The sequence below is a fragment of the Hibiscus syriacus genome, unplaced genomic scaffold, assembly GCF_006381635.1.
Source record: "Hibiscus syriacus cultivar Baekdansim isolate YM2019G1 unplaced genomic scaffold, ASM638163v2 tig00111758_pilon, whole genome shotgun sequence".
Classification (NCBI taxonomy): domain Eukaryota; kingdom Viridiplantae; phylum Streptophyta; class Magnoliopsida; order Malvales; family Malvaceae; genus Hibiscus; species Hibiscus syriacus.
In genome coordinates, this window is record NW_024063170.1 from 2165924 (window position 1) to 2181894 (window position 15971).

The 15971-nt window shown below is 34.2% G+C and overlaps 1 protein-coding gene across 1 annotated transcript; it reads left to right on the forward strand.

Annotated features, from left to right (window-relative positions):
- Positions 1 to 908: 908 nt before the first annotated feature.
- LOC120169354 (histone deacetylase 2-like) lies at positions 909 to 1834 on the forward strand. The gene is made up of 4 exons (XM_039177513.1): positions 909 to 962; positions 1072 to 1235; positions 1371 to 1435; positions 1520 to 1834. Exons 1-4 carry the CDS (start codon positions 909 to 911, stop codon positions 1546 to 1548), a joined length of 312 nt encoding a protein of 103 aa, XP_039033444.1. The 3' UTR covers positions 1549 to 1834.
- The last annotated feature ends 14137 nt before the right edge of the window (positions 1835 to 15971 follow it).

A 15971-nucleotide genomic window follows, 5' to 3' on the forward strand; every position in this document is an offset into this window, starting at 1 on the left:
TATATATATATATATATATTAATAGATTTTCTTAAAATTATAGTAATAAATTTGAAATAACAAGATTATAAATTAAATATACCTTCGAATTTTTTAAATTTCTAATAATATAGACAATTTATAATTAATGAGTTCCAATTTTGGGTGTTATAGGGGTGGTAATCCTTCCCTAAACGTAATCGACCACGAATACCTTCTTTACTAAAATTTTTTGGTTATACGCATATCAGTTTATCTTTTAAATTATGTTTTCTTAAAAACTATTTTAAAAGATTATTTTTAGGTATTTGACCTACCTAACCCAAAAGATCAATGGCGACTCCCAAAATATTTTATTTTAAATCATTTATTTATTCTTTTTTATTTTTCCTGCCAAGTAAAATTTCGTGCCCGGGCGAAAACTGGTTTCGACATGCACCATGGCTTATGGTTATTGACGAAAAAGGGAGATAATAGGTAATGAAACAGCATAGTCAGTTAATGCGGTATCTGTCTGCAGGTGCATACAGAAGCATACCTGAATAGCCTGAAGAGCAGTGTGAATGTTGCCATGATAACTGAGGTACCTTGTAGAATTTCCTTACGCAATAATTTTGTTTTTATTTTATTTTTCTGTGAAGTTGCTTTCTTGGATTTTATTTGCTTCATTGCAATTATCAAGTGTGACTTGTGGCTCTGCTTAAGAATAAATTTATTCTCCAAAAATTAGCTTGCTTACTTGGATTTCATTTCTAGTGATTTTGGGTTCATGGGATTTTTATGTTGTGTATACCTTATTAAATATTTTACTGGCTGTGTCTGTTATAATTTGATGGTTTTTGTTGGCTGAGGATTAAATAGTTTCAAACGATGTTATTATACTTCTTAGATTGATTCAAAGTTGTGTTGCGTAGGTTCCTCCTCTAGCTATGTTACCCAATTCACTTGTTCAGATGAAAGTTCTTTATCCCTTCCAAAGGCAGGTGAAGTCATAAACTCATAGTCTGTCTTGGAGCTAATTACATCATTGTCTTTTTTATTGGAGATTGAATTTTATTTCAGACTAGTATTATACTGATAATGTTACTACAGGTGGGTGGAACTGTTCTGGCGGGTAGGTTTGCGTTGGAGCGAGGATGGGCTATAAATATTGGAGGGTTTCATCACTGTAGTGGTGGAAGTGGAGGTGGATTTTGTGCTTACGCAGACATTTCCCTTTGCATTCATTTTGCTTTTGTTCGGTCAAATATATCAAGGTAATAGAATGATTAGATTAAAACTAAAAATGAAGTCTTCGAAATCTTTATATGTCATCATATTCTCAAATACTCGAATGACTACTATCTTTTATTAATCGGCTATTCTCTTTTTACTTTACAACATTTTTTCAGGGTGATGATAATTGATTTAGATGCACGTCAAGGAAATGGTCATGAAATGGATTTTGGTAATGATGGTAAGGATGCTTTACTTTTACTCATGATGCTGTGTTTATTTTTCTTGGATTTTCAATGTTTATGTTTAAATTGGCACTTGGCAGAGCGCGTGTATATCTATGCACATCCCTGAAATATACCCATTTGTAAGTGCTTTCTGTCTAAATTTGTACTGTATCTTCTCTAGTTGAACCTCAACAGCCTCTCTCCTAGACAATAGTTTGTTTTGTCTTTGTAAATGTTGGTATTTTTTTCATTGCTCTATGCAAAGAGTTTTGACGTTCTCTTCTAGAAATATCAATATAAGAGGACATATCACCTCACCTTTTGGTTTTTTTTTCTTTCATTAAATTGCTTCAGGACCTGACCGCTAGAAATTATATTAATCATATGGTTGAAGTGGTGGTGAGCATCTGGCATATTATTAATGAAGTTAGCTCATTGCTGGCGATGTCTTTACTTGGTTTAATTTTGCCATGTATGAACAGACTGGGACTACATGCAACTGACGAGTACTTGAAGCAATTGGATAAAGCACTTGGGGTATAGATTTCTTTCAGCTACCTTCAGCATGCTTCGTTATGCATTTTGGTAGATCTTTTTTAATTATGGTTTCCATATCTGTTGTATTTTCTCCGCCGACACTTATAGATCTTTGCCTGATGTGTTCTTCAGATACGTCCATTTTGGGTATCAGTTTACAAGTTCATTGATTATATACTTTTGCTTTGCATTTCTTTCTCTTTTATGTTTCCCTCTTTCTTTTTATTTACTTGTCATCTTTTATTAATTTCATGTTATAAATACTGTATTAAAATTTCTTCCTATGCTATTACCTCATTGTAGTTATTAGTTGCAAATGCCAGGTAGCGAGGAGTAAATTCACTCCTGAGTTGATTATATACAATGCTGGCACTGATATCCTTGATGGAGATCAACTGGGTGGATTAGAGGTTAAGTTCATAATTGGATCCATTTGCTTAATTTTGTTCTTATTCTTTTTGCCAGTACTTTTTCCTTTTCTACGAGAAGTAAAATTAGATCTTCATTAGACTCGTGCTTTCCGTGAATCCATCATCAACTTAACTTTTGGTAGAGAATTGCCTTTCGGTGGTAGCCCTGGAGAGCAGACTAAATATCATAGAGAATTACCTGTTTTATCTCGTTTTATGTGCTAACATGGTCATGCTGATTCATAAAGATTATGCAGTAATCTCCACTAAGTTGTGAAAGAAAGCCTTTGTTTGTAGTACATTTGGTTCAAAAACCAGTTTTGAATAAAAAAGGGCATTAGACAAGTAGCAATAAGGGTTGTTAGATTATCATATAAAACTTGAGAGAGATTTTTCTTAAATGTTGGTTTAACTCTAGAAATGTCTAGGAAGTTTTTGGGATGCTATTCTTGATGGGCTGATTGGAAGACTCCAAACTATAAGTGCTTACTGTAACCCCACGGACCGATACGGGTGACCCAATCCGATCAGGGGTGTCACATTAAGAACACCAGAGCGACCCACCGTAAGAATCCCGTAAAAATTAAAATTTTTTGTTAAAACATGTAAAAATCATAAAAATAATTTATAAATACAAAAGTAAAATTTATCAATATTCAGAAATAAAACAAATTTCAGACTCGTATATAAAATAAAATACAACCTACATGCCCCCTAATCACATGCACCATACTCCGCAAGCAACGCCGGTGGAACTCTTTTACTGATGTCGATAGCTGCACTGGTTTGATTTTTTTAACCTGGAATGGTGAGTAAAAGAGTGAGCTTTGGGAAGCTCAGTAATATAGAACTATCAATTGATGCTTCAGAACATGCAGATAAATGTAGAACAATAAAAATTTCTTTGTTGAATCAGACGTATACAAGTTTTCGAGATAAGTTGGGGTTCCACTGGTAGTTCATCGAGTAAAAGCCATGAAGATCTCAGTTCATAGGAAATATTCATAGTATCAAGTTTTCAGGAGATCAAAATAGGACGTCTAGTGTGTTCCAACCAAAACCAGTGAAGAGATATAGACATTTTTTAAAACAATAACATTTTAAAACATATTTTTAAAACCATAGTAGAACCCTCCAACTGAACACCTTTATGCAGTTTCCCAGAACTGCATCCATAAGGTCTTACCTTAAGCATACAGCAAAGAAGCCACCTTAAGGGAATGTCTTGGGCCTACCAAAGGGTCACTTTAGGTCCGTAAGGATTTACCAGCTTAATCAGAGCTGAACCTTCATACTCTAGATTCCTACCCATACAGTATCCAATAGAAATCAAATTTAATAGTAAACCGTAATATTTGGATCATGATCCAATAAAATATCATAAACGTGACATTAAAATAAAAATATAACTGCCCTCCACCCGTACACCATATGTAGTCCCATGATTAACCTAAGGGGAATGCCTTGGGGCCTGAGAGCCTACCCAAAAAGGATCTCAGGGCCTCAAAGCCTACTCAAGGGCCACCTTAGGTCCGTAAGGATTTACCAGCTTGATCAGAGCTGAACCTCCATACTCTAATCTACCCAGATAATATCGCAATAAAAATGTTCAAGTAGTAACCAGTAGATTTCATGATCCATAAATCAGAACGATCATATTTTCCAGTGAAAGCAGATAACCAAAGAACATATTTCAAGTAATCATAGTTCATAAACCAGTAAATCGGTGATTTCGGAAAATCTCGTTTAAAATAGTAAAACATTTCAATGTCACATAAGGAACATACTAGAGGATCCAAATATTATTCGGAGATACTTGGTATTTATCAGGTAGAGAACCATGAAACTTTTGTATTTTAATAGGATTTAATTTCTAGTCTAATTAAACTATCCAAACCCAACACTGTGATACTTGCCAATTATTCAGACCGAGGTACTTCACCATTATTCACTTCTTAATACCGATTGCTCTAGTTGAACTAACCACCTTTAAAATCATCGTTGAATTGATCTTAGGGAGACGAACAGATAATATAATGGTATTTATTTCATTTCTATATTGCAACGGTATGAAAAAATGTAGATATGGTTAATTCAGGGTTCCTAACCCTTATGGACATTACAACATATAAGTTCATCAGCATTTCCAGATTTATCCAAGCCATCCACTTAATTCTAGGTCATAGAGGTTACTTAGGACATTTAGTATTCAAGTTTACCCCGATCATTTCAGAGTTTCTAGAGTAATTTGATCGTTTTAACAATTTGGATACGTACATTACTTCCATTCAATGTCATATAATATAGTCATTTCGATGAAATTTGGAGTTGTAAAGTACTTTTGGTAATTTAGCCTCCGGGTGTTCTCTTAGGAAGTAGAAAATTTTAGGTCATTTTGGTATTCGAGGGTAATTCATTCATCTCGGAGCTTGAGGGTATTCAGTTATTCTAGGGCTTAGAGGTACTTTGAGTTATTTTACACTTTAGGGGTATTTTGGTAATTTCTTTTAATCTAATCTTTCCATTTGATTTAATTTTCTAAACAACTCAAACATAAATAATACTCTCGATGTTTTAGTCTTTAGTTTTTTGATGATAATTCAATAATTCTAGGTCTTGTATCTTCTCGAATGTTAGGATCTAGTTATCAGCTACTTTATGAACATATCAGGAATTTAACAGGTGGACCAGTATTGAGTTAATCGATCGACGGAATTAGCCAAGAGGGGGGTGAATTGGCAATTAAAAATTCGGTGGAAGCTTTTGCAGAAAATTGAAAAGATTTGCACAGCGATTTAGAGTGGTTCGACTTTCTCAATCAAAGTCTACGTCCACTACCTTAGCTATCCACACTAAGGATTTTCCAACAAATTCACTAATTTGTTCTTTCTTTTGAGGCCAAAGAGATAACCTTACAATACCCTCAAGAATATACCCCAATTCTTGAGAACACTCTTTTCCCAAAGAGAAGATTACAAATTTGCAAACTTACAAGGAAAACCTCACAAGGTAAGATGTTTGCACAATTCTAGAACAAGAAAAGAACACTCAAAGATAATTACAAATGAGCACAAATGGTGTTCTTGAAAGCAAAATGAATATTGAAAGGAAAATTGGCTTGATTTGCACAAACTTGATGTTTGATGCTTTCTCTCTGTTTCTCTATGATTTCTTGTTGATCAAGGGCTTCAGAACTTGTTTAAATACACCTTGAATCACTTCTGAACATTGGGGATAATTAATGAAGATAATATAGCCGTTTTAGTGTGAAAACAATTAATAAAATAGCTTGGAGCGTGGGGGGAATCGGTTTCCCCTCATAGGGAATCGGTTCCCTAAGTGTAAAATTCAAATATTTCAACCGTTGAACAGGGGGAATCGGTACCCCCTATGGGGGAATCGGTTCCCTCTGAGCATTCTGGAAATCTCGGAGCCAAACCATTCAGGGGGGAATCGGTACCCCCTTGGGGGGAATCGGTTCTCTCTGAGCAATCTGGAATTTTTGGCTTTGAAATGGTTCGAAATACTTTGAAAGATTATTTTGAAATTGTTTTAAGATTAAAACTTAATTTTACACTTAAGTAAGGATTAAAAATGATTTTTGAAATATTTTGAGTAATGTTTTGATATTCGAATAATTATATCGAATATTGAAATATCAAAATGTTTTCAACAATCTCCCCCTTTTTGATATAACAAAACATTTTAGTAATTTTAAGATTTTGAAATCAAGTTTTGAAATTACTCCCCCTTACTTTAACACTTCTCCCATTTATCATTTTAAAACACATTTATCATTTTAAAACACACTTAAAACACACACTTACACTTCTCCCCTTTTTGTTAAATCAAAAAGATTCAAAGAAACATGAAAAACATTTAGCCAATTGATTAGGTATATGTATGCATAAGCTGCTAAGATCACAATTAAGAGAAACGTTAGCCATTAGTTCCGTAATCAATATCATAAATAATGTGATATGGCAAAATTGGTCATATTGCTAATAATGATGTAAATGATGCAATAATAAATAAATCACACCAAACATATAAGTTCAAACCATCCATAAATCCAAACAAATTCACAATCCTCAAATTCAAACATCCCAAAATATTCAAAATGTTAAAACAATAAATTTAGAAAGTAAAACATTTAATCACATATCTGGATCAGGAGGAGGAAAACGAGCTCGCATAGCGGCCATTTCGTTAGTGAGGTCATTAATACGTGCGTTGGTTGCTTCATTATTTGCACGTATTTCCCTAAGAATTTCTAATTGTTGAGCTCCCATTGTGGATAAATGGGACTCTATAGAATTAAAGCGCGAATCCATGGTCGCATATCGGTAATCAAATGTCTCCATAAAAGATTGAAAATATGGAGGCATTTGAGTCGATTGTTGTGCTTGCTCTTCGGGCTGCTCCTTGGGCTGCTCAGGTTCATCTTCAGCTTCATCGATGTCTCGCATTAATTGCTCGAGATCTTCGTCAGCTTCGGGTGGAGCTTGTGAAGAACTAGCTCCCGGAGTAGTTGCAGAAGATCGAACCCATTCACCGGTTTCTTTATTTTTGACCCATCCCGCTCTTGTTAAAGAAAGAAGATTGATTTGTTTCTTAAGAGGAAAAGCGACATCTAGACCAACTCGAAGCTCAGCTTTAGAAAAGAGATTACTAAGGATACAACCGTAAACTAGTGAAGAACAGAGTTTCTTATTTGGCACTAGGTTAACGGTTTCAACGATCTCAGCAAAGATAATCTCGGAAAGGTTTATTTTTATGCTGTGTTCAAAACAATGCAACCACCATAGGTCTAAAGCTCTAAGAGTAGAATAACGACCCCCGGATGGTCGAAACCACCAAGTGATCATGAGATGAAGAAAACGCTCATGAAGATCTAGAACACTTGCACTATCATTCTGTTTATATCGTGAGCCTAAAACTTGTTTTTCATTTGATAAACCTTCATTATCCAAGCCTAAGGCATTGGCTATGTAATCCGGATCAAGATGGAAATATTGACCTAGGAGGTAGGAACGTACTCCTATGGTTTTGGTCTTGTCACGATTTTTGATACAAACGGCATTACAGTAGAAGATACGAACAAGTTGATGATAGACAACGGGTTCAAGTTCGAAAAGTTTATCAAATTTCTATTGGTGCAAGACAGGGAGATATTTAAAGTTAATAGCAACCATAGCTTGAAGAGATGGGATAAATTCTTCCCTAATCTTATACGAGTCAAAATATTGGTAAAACCAATAACGATAATCTTTAGGACCTGGTTGATTGAAACAAGAATTTTGGATAGTCAAGTTAGGATCAAGATTTGGAATAGGATTTTGAGGAATAGGAGGAGGATTTGGAGGTGGATTTGGTTGACGACTAGAACGACTAGATGAAGACCTAGCACGTTTAGGATTAGACATGGTGAAGGAAATCGGAATTGATTGATAGCCTGTAATTTTAAAAACAAATGTATGCAACTTAATTAATCCAAAAACTCAATTGAGTCCTCAATATTTCAAGGTTCTCTAAATCAATCCTAATGGGCAAAGTTTTTTGAAAAACTTTTGAAAAATATGGTTTTGAGAAACAATATATGTATAGTTTTCATAACAACAACATAATTTAATCAAAACACAATAATTTGAAAAACATTTTTTTAAAAAAAAAAAATCGAAAATCGAAAATTTTTGTGTTTTTGAGAAATTAGTTGTAACATCTAGTTTCTAATCACTAAACAATCAATGCCCGATCACTATTTCAACCTAGAACTAATTAAAACTAATCCTATGTTCAAAAATCAATGAAATAGAGAGTTTAGAAAAATTTACCTTGAAAGATGAAGATTGAGGGGATTTAGATGTTGTTTGCACGATTTTAATGATGATTGCAAGTTTAGGAGATGATATTTGAAGTGTTTTTCGATTAAAATCAATGATTTGAGGCAATAATGGAGATTTGAGAAATTGAGAGAGAGAACGGCGGAAGGGTTTTGGTTTTGGGGTTTTGGGTGTTCTGGCCCGATTTTAACAGAACCCCAGGGGGGTATCGATTCCCCTGTGGGGGGAATCGGTTCCTATTCAAAGGGGGAATCGGTTTCCTCATGGGGGGATCGATTCCCTCTGCACCAAAATGCTAAAATCCGATTTTTAAGCACACAAAATGCTAAATTAATTTTCTCTAGTGGTATAAGCAACTCATATATTGAAAAATAATTATGTTCAAACAATTAAATTAATCTTTAAACATTATTTGAACATAAAATTAATTTTCACTAAGAATCATAAACTCCCCCAAACTAATAGCAAGAATGCAATCAAAAATTATTATTATAAGCATTTTTCAGTATTTATTAAAAGTGCTGAATTATTTTAAACACTAAGTGAAGATAGGTCAGTTAAACCTAATTCTCTTTTAAGTGTCCAAAACCTTTCCTTGTCTAAGGGTTTTGTAAATATATCCGCTAATTGATGCAAAGTATCAACATATTCTAGAACTACATCTTCCTTAGTGACATGGTCTCTAATGAAGTGATGTCTTATTTCAATGTGCTTAGTTCTAGAGTGTTGGATGGGATTTTTAGTGAGACAAATAGCACTAGTATTGTCACACTTGATAGGAATGGTACCTACTTCAATTCCATAATCAAAAAGTTGTTGTTTCATCCATAAAACTTGTGCACAACAACTACCGGCTGAAATGTATTCCGCTTCAGTGGTAGATAATGCAACATAATTTTGTTTCTTTGAAAACCAAGAAATCGGCATATTTCCAAGGAATTGGCAAGTACTGGAGGTGCTTTTCCTATCTAATTTGCATCATCCATAATCCGCATCAGAAAAGGCATGCAAGCTAAAGCTAGAGTCTCTAGGATACCAAATTCCTAAACTAGGAGTGTCCTTAAGGTATCTAAAGATTCTCTTAACAGCTAGTAAATGTGATTCTTTAGGACATGATTGAAACCTAGCACACAAGCAAACACTAAACATAATATCCGGTTTACTTGCGTTAGATAAAGCAAAGAGCCAATCATTGACCTATATAATTTAACATCTACACATTTACCTCATTCATCTAAGTCAAGCTTTGTTGAAGAGCTCATTGAAGTGTTATGGGGTTTCCTATTTTCCAGTCCAAACTTCTTGAGCATATCTTTGACATACTTAGCTTGATTAATGAAGATGCCATCTTTTCTTTGCTTGATTTGGAGTCCCAAGAAAAATGAGAGCTCTCCCATCATGCTCATCTCAAACTCACTTTGCATTAGCTTAGAAAATTCTTGGCAAAGAACATCATTAGTAGAACCAAATATTATATCATCAACATAAATTTGAACTACTAATAAATCTTTACCTTTATGCTTTAAAAACAATGTAGTGTCAACCTTTCCTTTTGAAAAACCTTTTTCAATTAAAAAATTTGACAATCTTTCATACCAAGCTCTAGGAGCTTGTTTTAAACCATAAAGAGCTTTTGTCAATTTAAGAACATGATCTGGAAATTTTGAATCTTCAAAACCTGGAGGTTGTTCCACATACACTTCTTCTTTTATAAAACCATTTAAAAATGCACTTTTAACATCCATTTGATATAATTTAAATTCATGAAAACATGCAAATGCTAATAACATTCTAATTGCTTCCATCATAGCTACGGGAGCGTATGTTTCATCATAGTTATGCCCTCTTCTTGAGTATACCCTTGAGCAACAAGTCTAGCCTTGTTTCTCACTATATTACCACTCTCATCAAGCTTATTCCTAAATACACATCTAGTACCTACAGTAGATTTATTACTAGGCCTTTCAACTAATGTCCATACTTTATTTCTCTCAAATTGATTTAACTCTTCTTGCATAGCCATAATCCAATGTTCATCATTTAATGCTTCTTTAATATTCTTAGGCTCTATGCATGAGATAAATGCAACATAATTACAAATATTTCTAAGAGAAGATCGAGTTGTTACCCCTTTTGATGGATCACCTATAATTTCACCATCCTTGACATAGTTGTACTCTCTTGGATAAGATACTTCCCTTTCTTCAATGGTTGGATTCTCAAGAGGATCGTGAGTTTCCTCATTTTTCGTTTCTTCCTTTGATGATGGTTCTCCAACTTCATGTCTAACGTCATTTGTATTTATAACACCTACATCATCATTCACACAAGAATCCTTCCTCGGAAGGGGATTATCATCGAAAACAACATGTATAGACTCTTCTACAACTAAAGTTCTTTTATTAAATACACGATAGGCTTTAGAATGTAAGGAATAACCCAGAAAAATTCCTTCATCACTTTTAGCATCAAATTTGCCAAGGTTTTCTTTACCGTTGTTTAAAACAAAACATTTACATCCAAAAGGATGAAAATAACTAATGTTAGGCTTTTTATTTTTGAAAATTTCATATGGAGTTTTCTTTAAAATTGGCCTAATCATTACTCGATTTACAACATAACAAGCGGTATTTGTGGCTTCCGCCTAAAAATATTTTGGTAAATTATTTTCACAAAGCATGGTTCTAGCCATTTCTTCTAAAGTTCGATTTTTTTTCTCAACAACTCCATTTTGTTGAGGGGTTCTAGGTGCTGAAAAATTATGACTAATACCATTAGAATTACAAAATTCAATAAATCCAAGATTTTCAAATTCAGTGCCATGATCACTCCTAACACTAGTTATAGAGTAACCCTTTTCATTTTGGATTATTTTTGAAAATGTAATGAACTGTTCTAATGCTTCATCTTTAGTACTTAAAAATAGAACCCAAGTATATCTAGAATAGTCATCTACCAAGACAAATGCATATTGTTTTCCACCCAAGCTAGTAGTCCTAGTTGGCCCAAAAAGATCTACATGGATCAATTGTAATACTCTACTAGTTGATACGTCATTAATGAATTTAAAAGAAACACGCTTTTGTTTTCCTTTAGCACAAGCATCACAGATTTTATCATTATCAAATTTAAGCTTAGGCAACCCTCGAACTAAATCACCTTGAATTAGCCGTTGCAAAACACTCATACTAGCATGTCCTAGTCTCCTATGCCATAACCAACTATCATGTTCATCTTTAGCAACTAGGCATAAATTAGTCATATCAAAAGAATCTAAATGCACCATGTAAATGTTCCCTATTCTATGACCAACAAGCATAATCCGATTAGATGCAATGTCAATGACTTTACAACCATTAATTTCAAATAAGACATTGAATCTTTTATCGCATAATTGACTAATACTCAATAGATTATGCTTTAATCCATTCACATATAAAACATTCTTAATTTGTATGGAAGATGTATTACCTATTATACCAATACCTTCAATGTGACCTTTTGAATTTCTCCAAAAGTCACTTCTCCTTCATTTTTGGCGTTAAGCTCAATGAACCGGCTTTTTTCTCCGGTCATATGTCTTGAGCATCCACTATCAAGGTACCATGAATTTGAATTTGTTTCCCGTGCCTTGTAGCAATGCTCCTTTCCGTACAAACATAGATTAACTTTTGATTTTTGGTACCCAAATTCTTTTGGGTCCATATTCGTTAGTTTTCAAAATCCTAGTCCCCTTAGGTATCCATTTGTGTAGGATATTTTTATCTTTAGTAGTAATGAGTTCTTTAGGAACCCACATACTTCTAACAATTTTTCCATTAGAGGTTCTTTGGGGACCTCTATGATTGTAGTTTCTAAAACATTTTCTAACAAAGTTGGATTTTGAATTTCCACTTTTTTCAAAATGTTTTGTTCCAACTTTATCAAAAGAAGTTTTAAGATCATCAATTTTCTTTTGATGATCATCATTGATCTTTGAAAGTAAATTTTGCAAATCTAAATTTTTCTTTTCAAATTCTTCTAGTTTGATTTGCAAATCTTTGATTTTACTTTCAAGATCATTGTTGGTTTTGGATATGAGTTTGTTTTCATTTTTCAATTTTGAAACATCATTTTTATATTTTAAAAACAGTTTCTCATAATCCGAAGCCAACCCATTGTATTCCTCAAATAACTCATCAAAAGATAAATCATCAAAATCGGATGAGTTAGATGTTACCTTAGAATCTTCCCCGAATGCCATCAAGCACAAGTTTGCTACTTCTTGTTCCTCTTCATCGGAACTTTCTTCATCGCTCTATGTAGCCACATGAGCCTTGTGCTTATTCTTTGATGACCCTTTTTCTTTAATTGTGGGCAATCATATTTGACATGCCCCGGCTTTTTGCATTCATAGCAAATGATTGGGTCCTTCTCTTTTGGTTCATTTTTGAGGCCTTCGTTTCGTTTGAATTTTCTTCCTCGGTAAGGTCTCATCATTTTTCTGAACCGTTTGGCAAACAATGCCATTTCCTCGTCATCATCATCATTATTAGAATCACTCTCATCTTTTGTGGATTTGAGAGGAACTCCAATGTTTTTCTTCTTCTCTTCTCCTTTGGTGTCTCGTCAATTTTTTCTAGGTCCACCTCATCTTCGAGCATCATTTCATGAGTGAGGAGTGACCCAATTAGCTCTTCAAGAGTTAAGGACGTTAAGTCCTTAGACTCGATGATTGCCGTCTTCTTTGATTGCCACGATTTTGTGAGGGAGTAGACTAACTTCCTCACAAACTTTTCATTTGAAATGATCTCTCCATATGATTTGAGACCATTGACAATCGTTGAAAATCTATCCGTCATACCTTTGATATCTTTATTTGGTTTCATCCTGAAATTTTCATAGCTATGCGTTAGAATACTAATTTTAGATTTCTTTACCTCATCAGTACCTTCATGAGTGACTTGAAGTTTGTCCCATATTTCTTTGGCGGTTGTACACGATGAAACTCTTCCGTATTCATCTGGTCCAAGAGCACAAAAAATGATATGGATGGCTTTTGAGTTGAGCTGAAACATTCTTGTCTCTCCTTCACTCCACAACCTTGGATGAGTGAGAGGTTTGATGTATCCTTCTTCTACAGCATTCCATGCTCCCATGTCACTTGCTTGAATGAAGTACATCATTCTATTCTTCCAATAGGCATAGTTAGCTCCATTGAAGAAAGGAGGCTTGTTGACGGGCATCGAATCGAGGCCGGAGTCGAAGTTTGAAGCGGAGCCATTGATGACTTTGATAATCGATATAACTCTTCCCGAATCGACTCAAGAGGCGATTAAACCTTCAAATGAGTTAGGCTCTGATACCAATTGTTGAGTTAATCGATCGACGGAATTAGCCAAGAGGGGGTGAATTGGCAATTAAAAATTCGGTGGAAGCTTTTGCAGAAAATTGAAAAGATTTGCACAGCGATTTAGAGTGGTTCGACTTTCTCAGTCAAAGTCTACGTCCACTACCTAAGCTATCCACACTAAGGATTTTCCAACAAATTCACTAATTTGTTCTTTCTTTTGAGGCCAAAGAGATAACCTTACAATACCCTCAAGAATATACCCCAATTCTTGAGAACACTCTTTTCCCAAAGAGAAGATTACAAATTTGCAAACTTACAAGGAAAACCTCACAAGGTAAGATGTTTGCACAATTCTAGAACAAGAAAAGAACACTCAAAGATAATTACAAATGAGCACAAATGGTGTTCTTGAAAGCAAAATGAATATTGAAAGGAAAATTGGCTTGATTTGCACAAACTTGATGTTTGATGCTTTCTCTCTTGTTTCTCTATGATTTCTTGTTGATCAAGGGCTTCAGAACTTGTTTAAATACACCTTGAATCACTTCTGAACGTTGGGGATAATTAATGAAGATAATATAGCCGTTTTAGTGTGAAAACAATTAATAAAACAGCTTGGAGCGTGGGGGAATCGGTTCCCCCTCATAGGGAATCGGTTCCCTAAGTGTAAAATTCAAATATTTCGACCGTTGAACAGGGGGGAATCAGTACCCCCTATGGGGGAATCGGTTCCCTCCGAGCATTCTGGAAATCTCTGAGCCAAACCATTCAGGGGGAATTGGTACCCCATTGGGGGGGAATCGGTTCCCTCTGAGCAATCTGGAATTTTTGACTTTGAAATGGTTCGAAATACTTTGAAAGATTATTTTGAAATTGTTTTTAGATAAACTTAATTTTACACTTAAGTAAGGATTAAAAATAATTTTTGAAATATTTTGAGTAATGTTTTGATATTCGAATAATTATATCGAATATACTTAGAAAATCATTTTGAAAAATCTTAAAACTAATTTAACTTAATTTGTTATATCGAAATATCAAAATGTTTTCAACAACTAGTAATTTATCAAATTAAATACGAATTCTCAAGAAAATATTTACTATAAGGGTTAGATCGTTCCATTTTTACCTCTCAAGGGTAATTTTAAAATTTCTTATTCAAGTATTTTCGGCGATAAAACTTTTAACAAGAATAATCAGAATTTAAGGATTATGAGGTTAATCGCTTTACTGGTTAATCACTGAGCTTGAAATTATTTCTTATCAGTCTTCTAGTTACTTATATGAGTAATCTGAGTCTTATTCAATTTACTTACTTTTTACTGCATTCGGATTTAGGTTAGAAACATTAAATACATACACGACCAAAAGTTTTCATCCATGCATTAACTAATACCAACATTATCTATAAAGCATGCAAAAGATAGTAATGTATTACTTTGATTTTCAAGCCACATCGGTCAACCATTTAATCTTCATTCGATCACTCTCGAACTTGAATTTAACGTCCAACAATATCTTGGGTACATACAAAAATGAATTACATCAGAAACGAATCTTAATTGTGAAAAACGGATCGAATCAGAAGGTAAAAAGTTGAAAAACAACTTATCGGGTTCGAGATTGATGAAAATGACCTAAAAACGAGCTCAGGATGTCGAAAAGCCCAAAATATGTATTTTTCAATAATAATCAATTACGTTGCCACAATCTCGTTATCCCCAAATTCAATTTTTATTAACTTTGATTTCGAGCTTCCAATCCTTCTCATAAACCCAAACCATCTCTATTAAGAAATAGAGTCTAATTATTTCCCCTCGCCATAAAAATAACTTGTTATAATCTAATTTAATAATTCGAGGACCTAATTGGTAAAATTGAAAAATTGTGGAGCCATTATAATATTGAATTACTAAAATTAGTGACTAAAGTGATCTTACTAAAACCATTATACCATAATCATAACAATATGAAAGCTAGAAGATAAGGTTGAGCTTTTACCAACTTGGATGGCTTACCTTGTAATTTCCCATTCTCACTTTAATAACAACCCCAAAACCACGTGCATTATTCCACTGCTCCATTTCACGTTCATTTTCATTTCATTTTCTTTCTTTCTTCATGTTCTGCTCTGTAAGTGAAGCAAGAAATCTTGCTGGTCGATCGCCGGTACACCGCATCAACCGCCTATTTTGTCACCGTTTGAGACTTCATTTACATGTTCGAAGCATCTTATCCTCCTCATCCTAGATCCGACCTCAATTCATTGAGAAACCTCATGGTTCATTGTGAAACCTCATGGTTCATTGTAGATCTACCAAAAACCATTCGGTTTTCTTGAAACAAAACACACCGATCTGTCTCCGGTGACCGTCCGATAAACCCCAAACTGAGTTAGGTTGTTCGTCGCGACTATTCCGATATTTCC

Excerpts from the sequence above, each read along its gene's own strand:
- LOC120169354 (XM_039177513.1), top strand. The coding sequence starts at position 909 with ATGTTACCCAATTCACTTGTTCAGATGAAAGTTCTTTATCCCTTCCAA. Across the intron at positions 963-1,071 it reads TTTATCCCTTCCAAAGGCAG|GTGGGTGGAACTGTTCTGGC; the intron begins GTGAAGTCATAA and ends ATGTTACTACAG. Across the intron at positions 1,436-1,519 it reads AATGGATTTTGGTAATGATG|AGCGCGTGTATATCTATGCA; the intron begins GTAAGGATGCTT and ends GGCACTTGGCAG.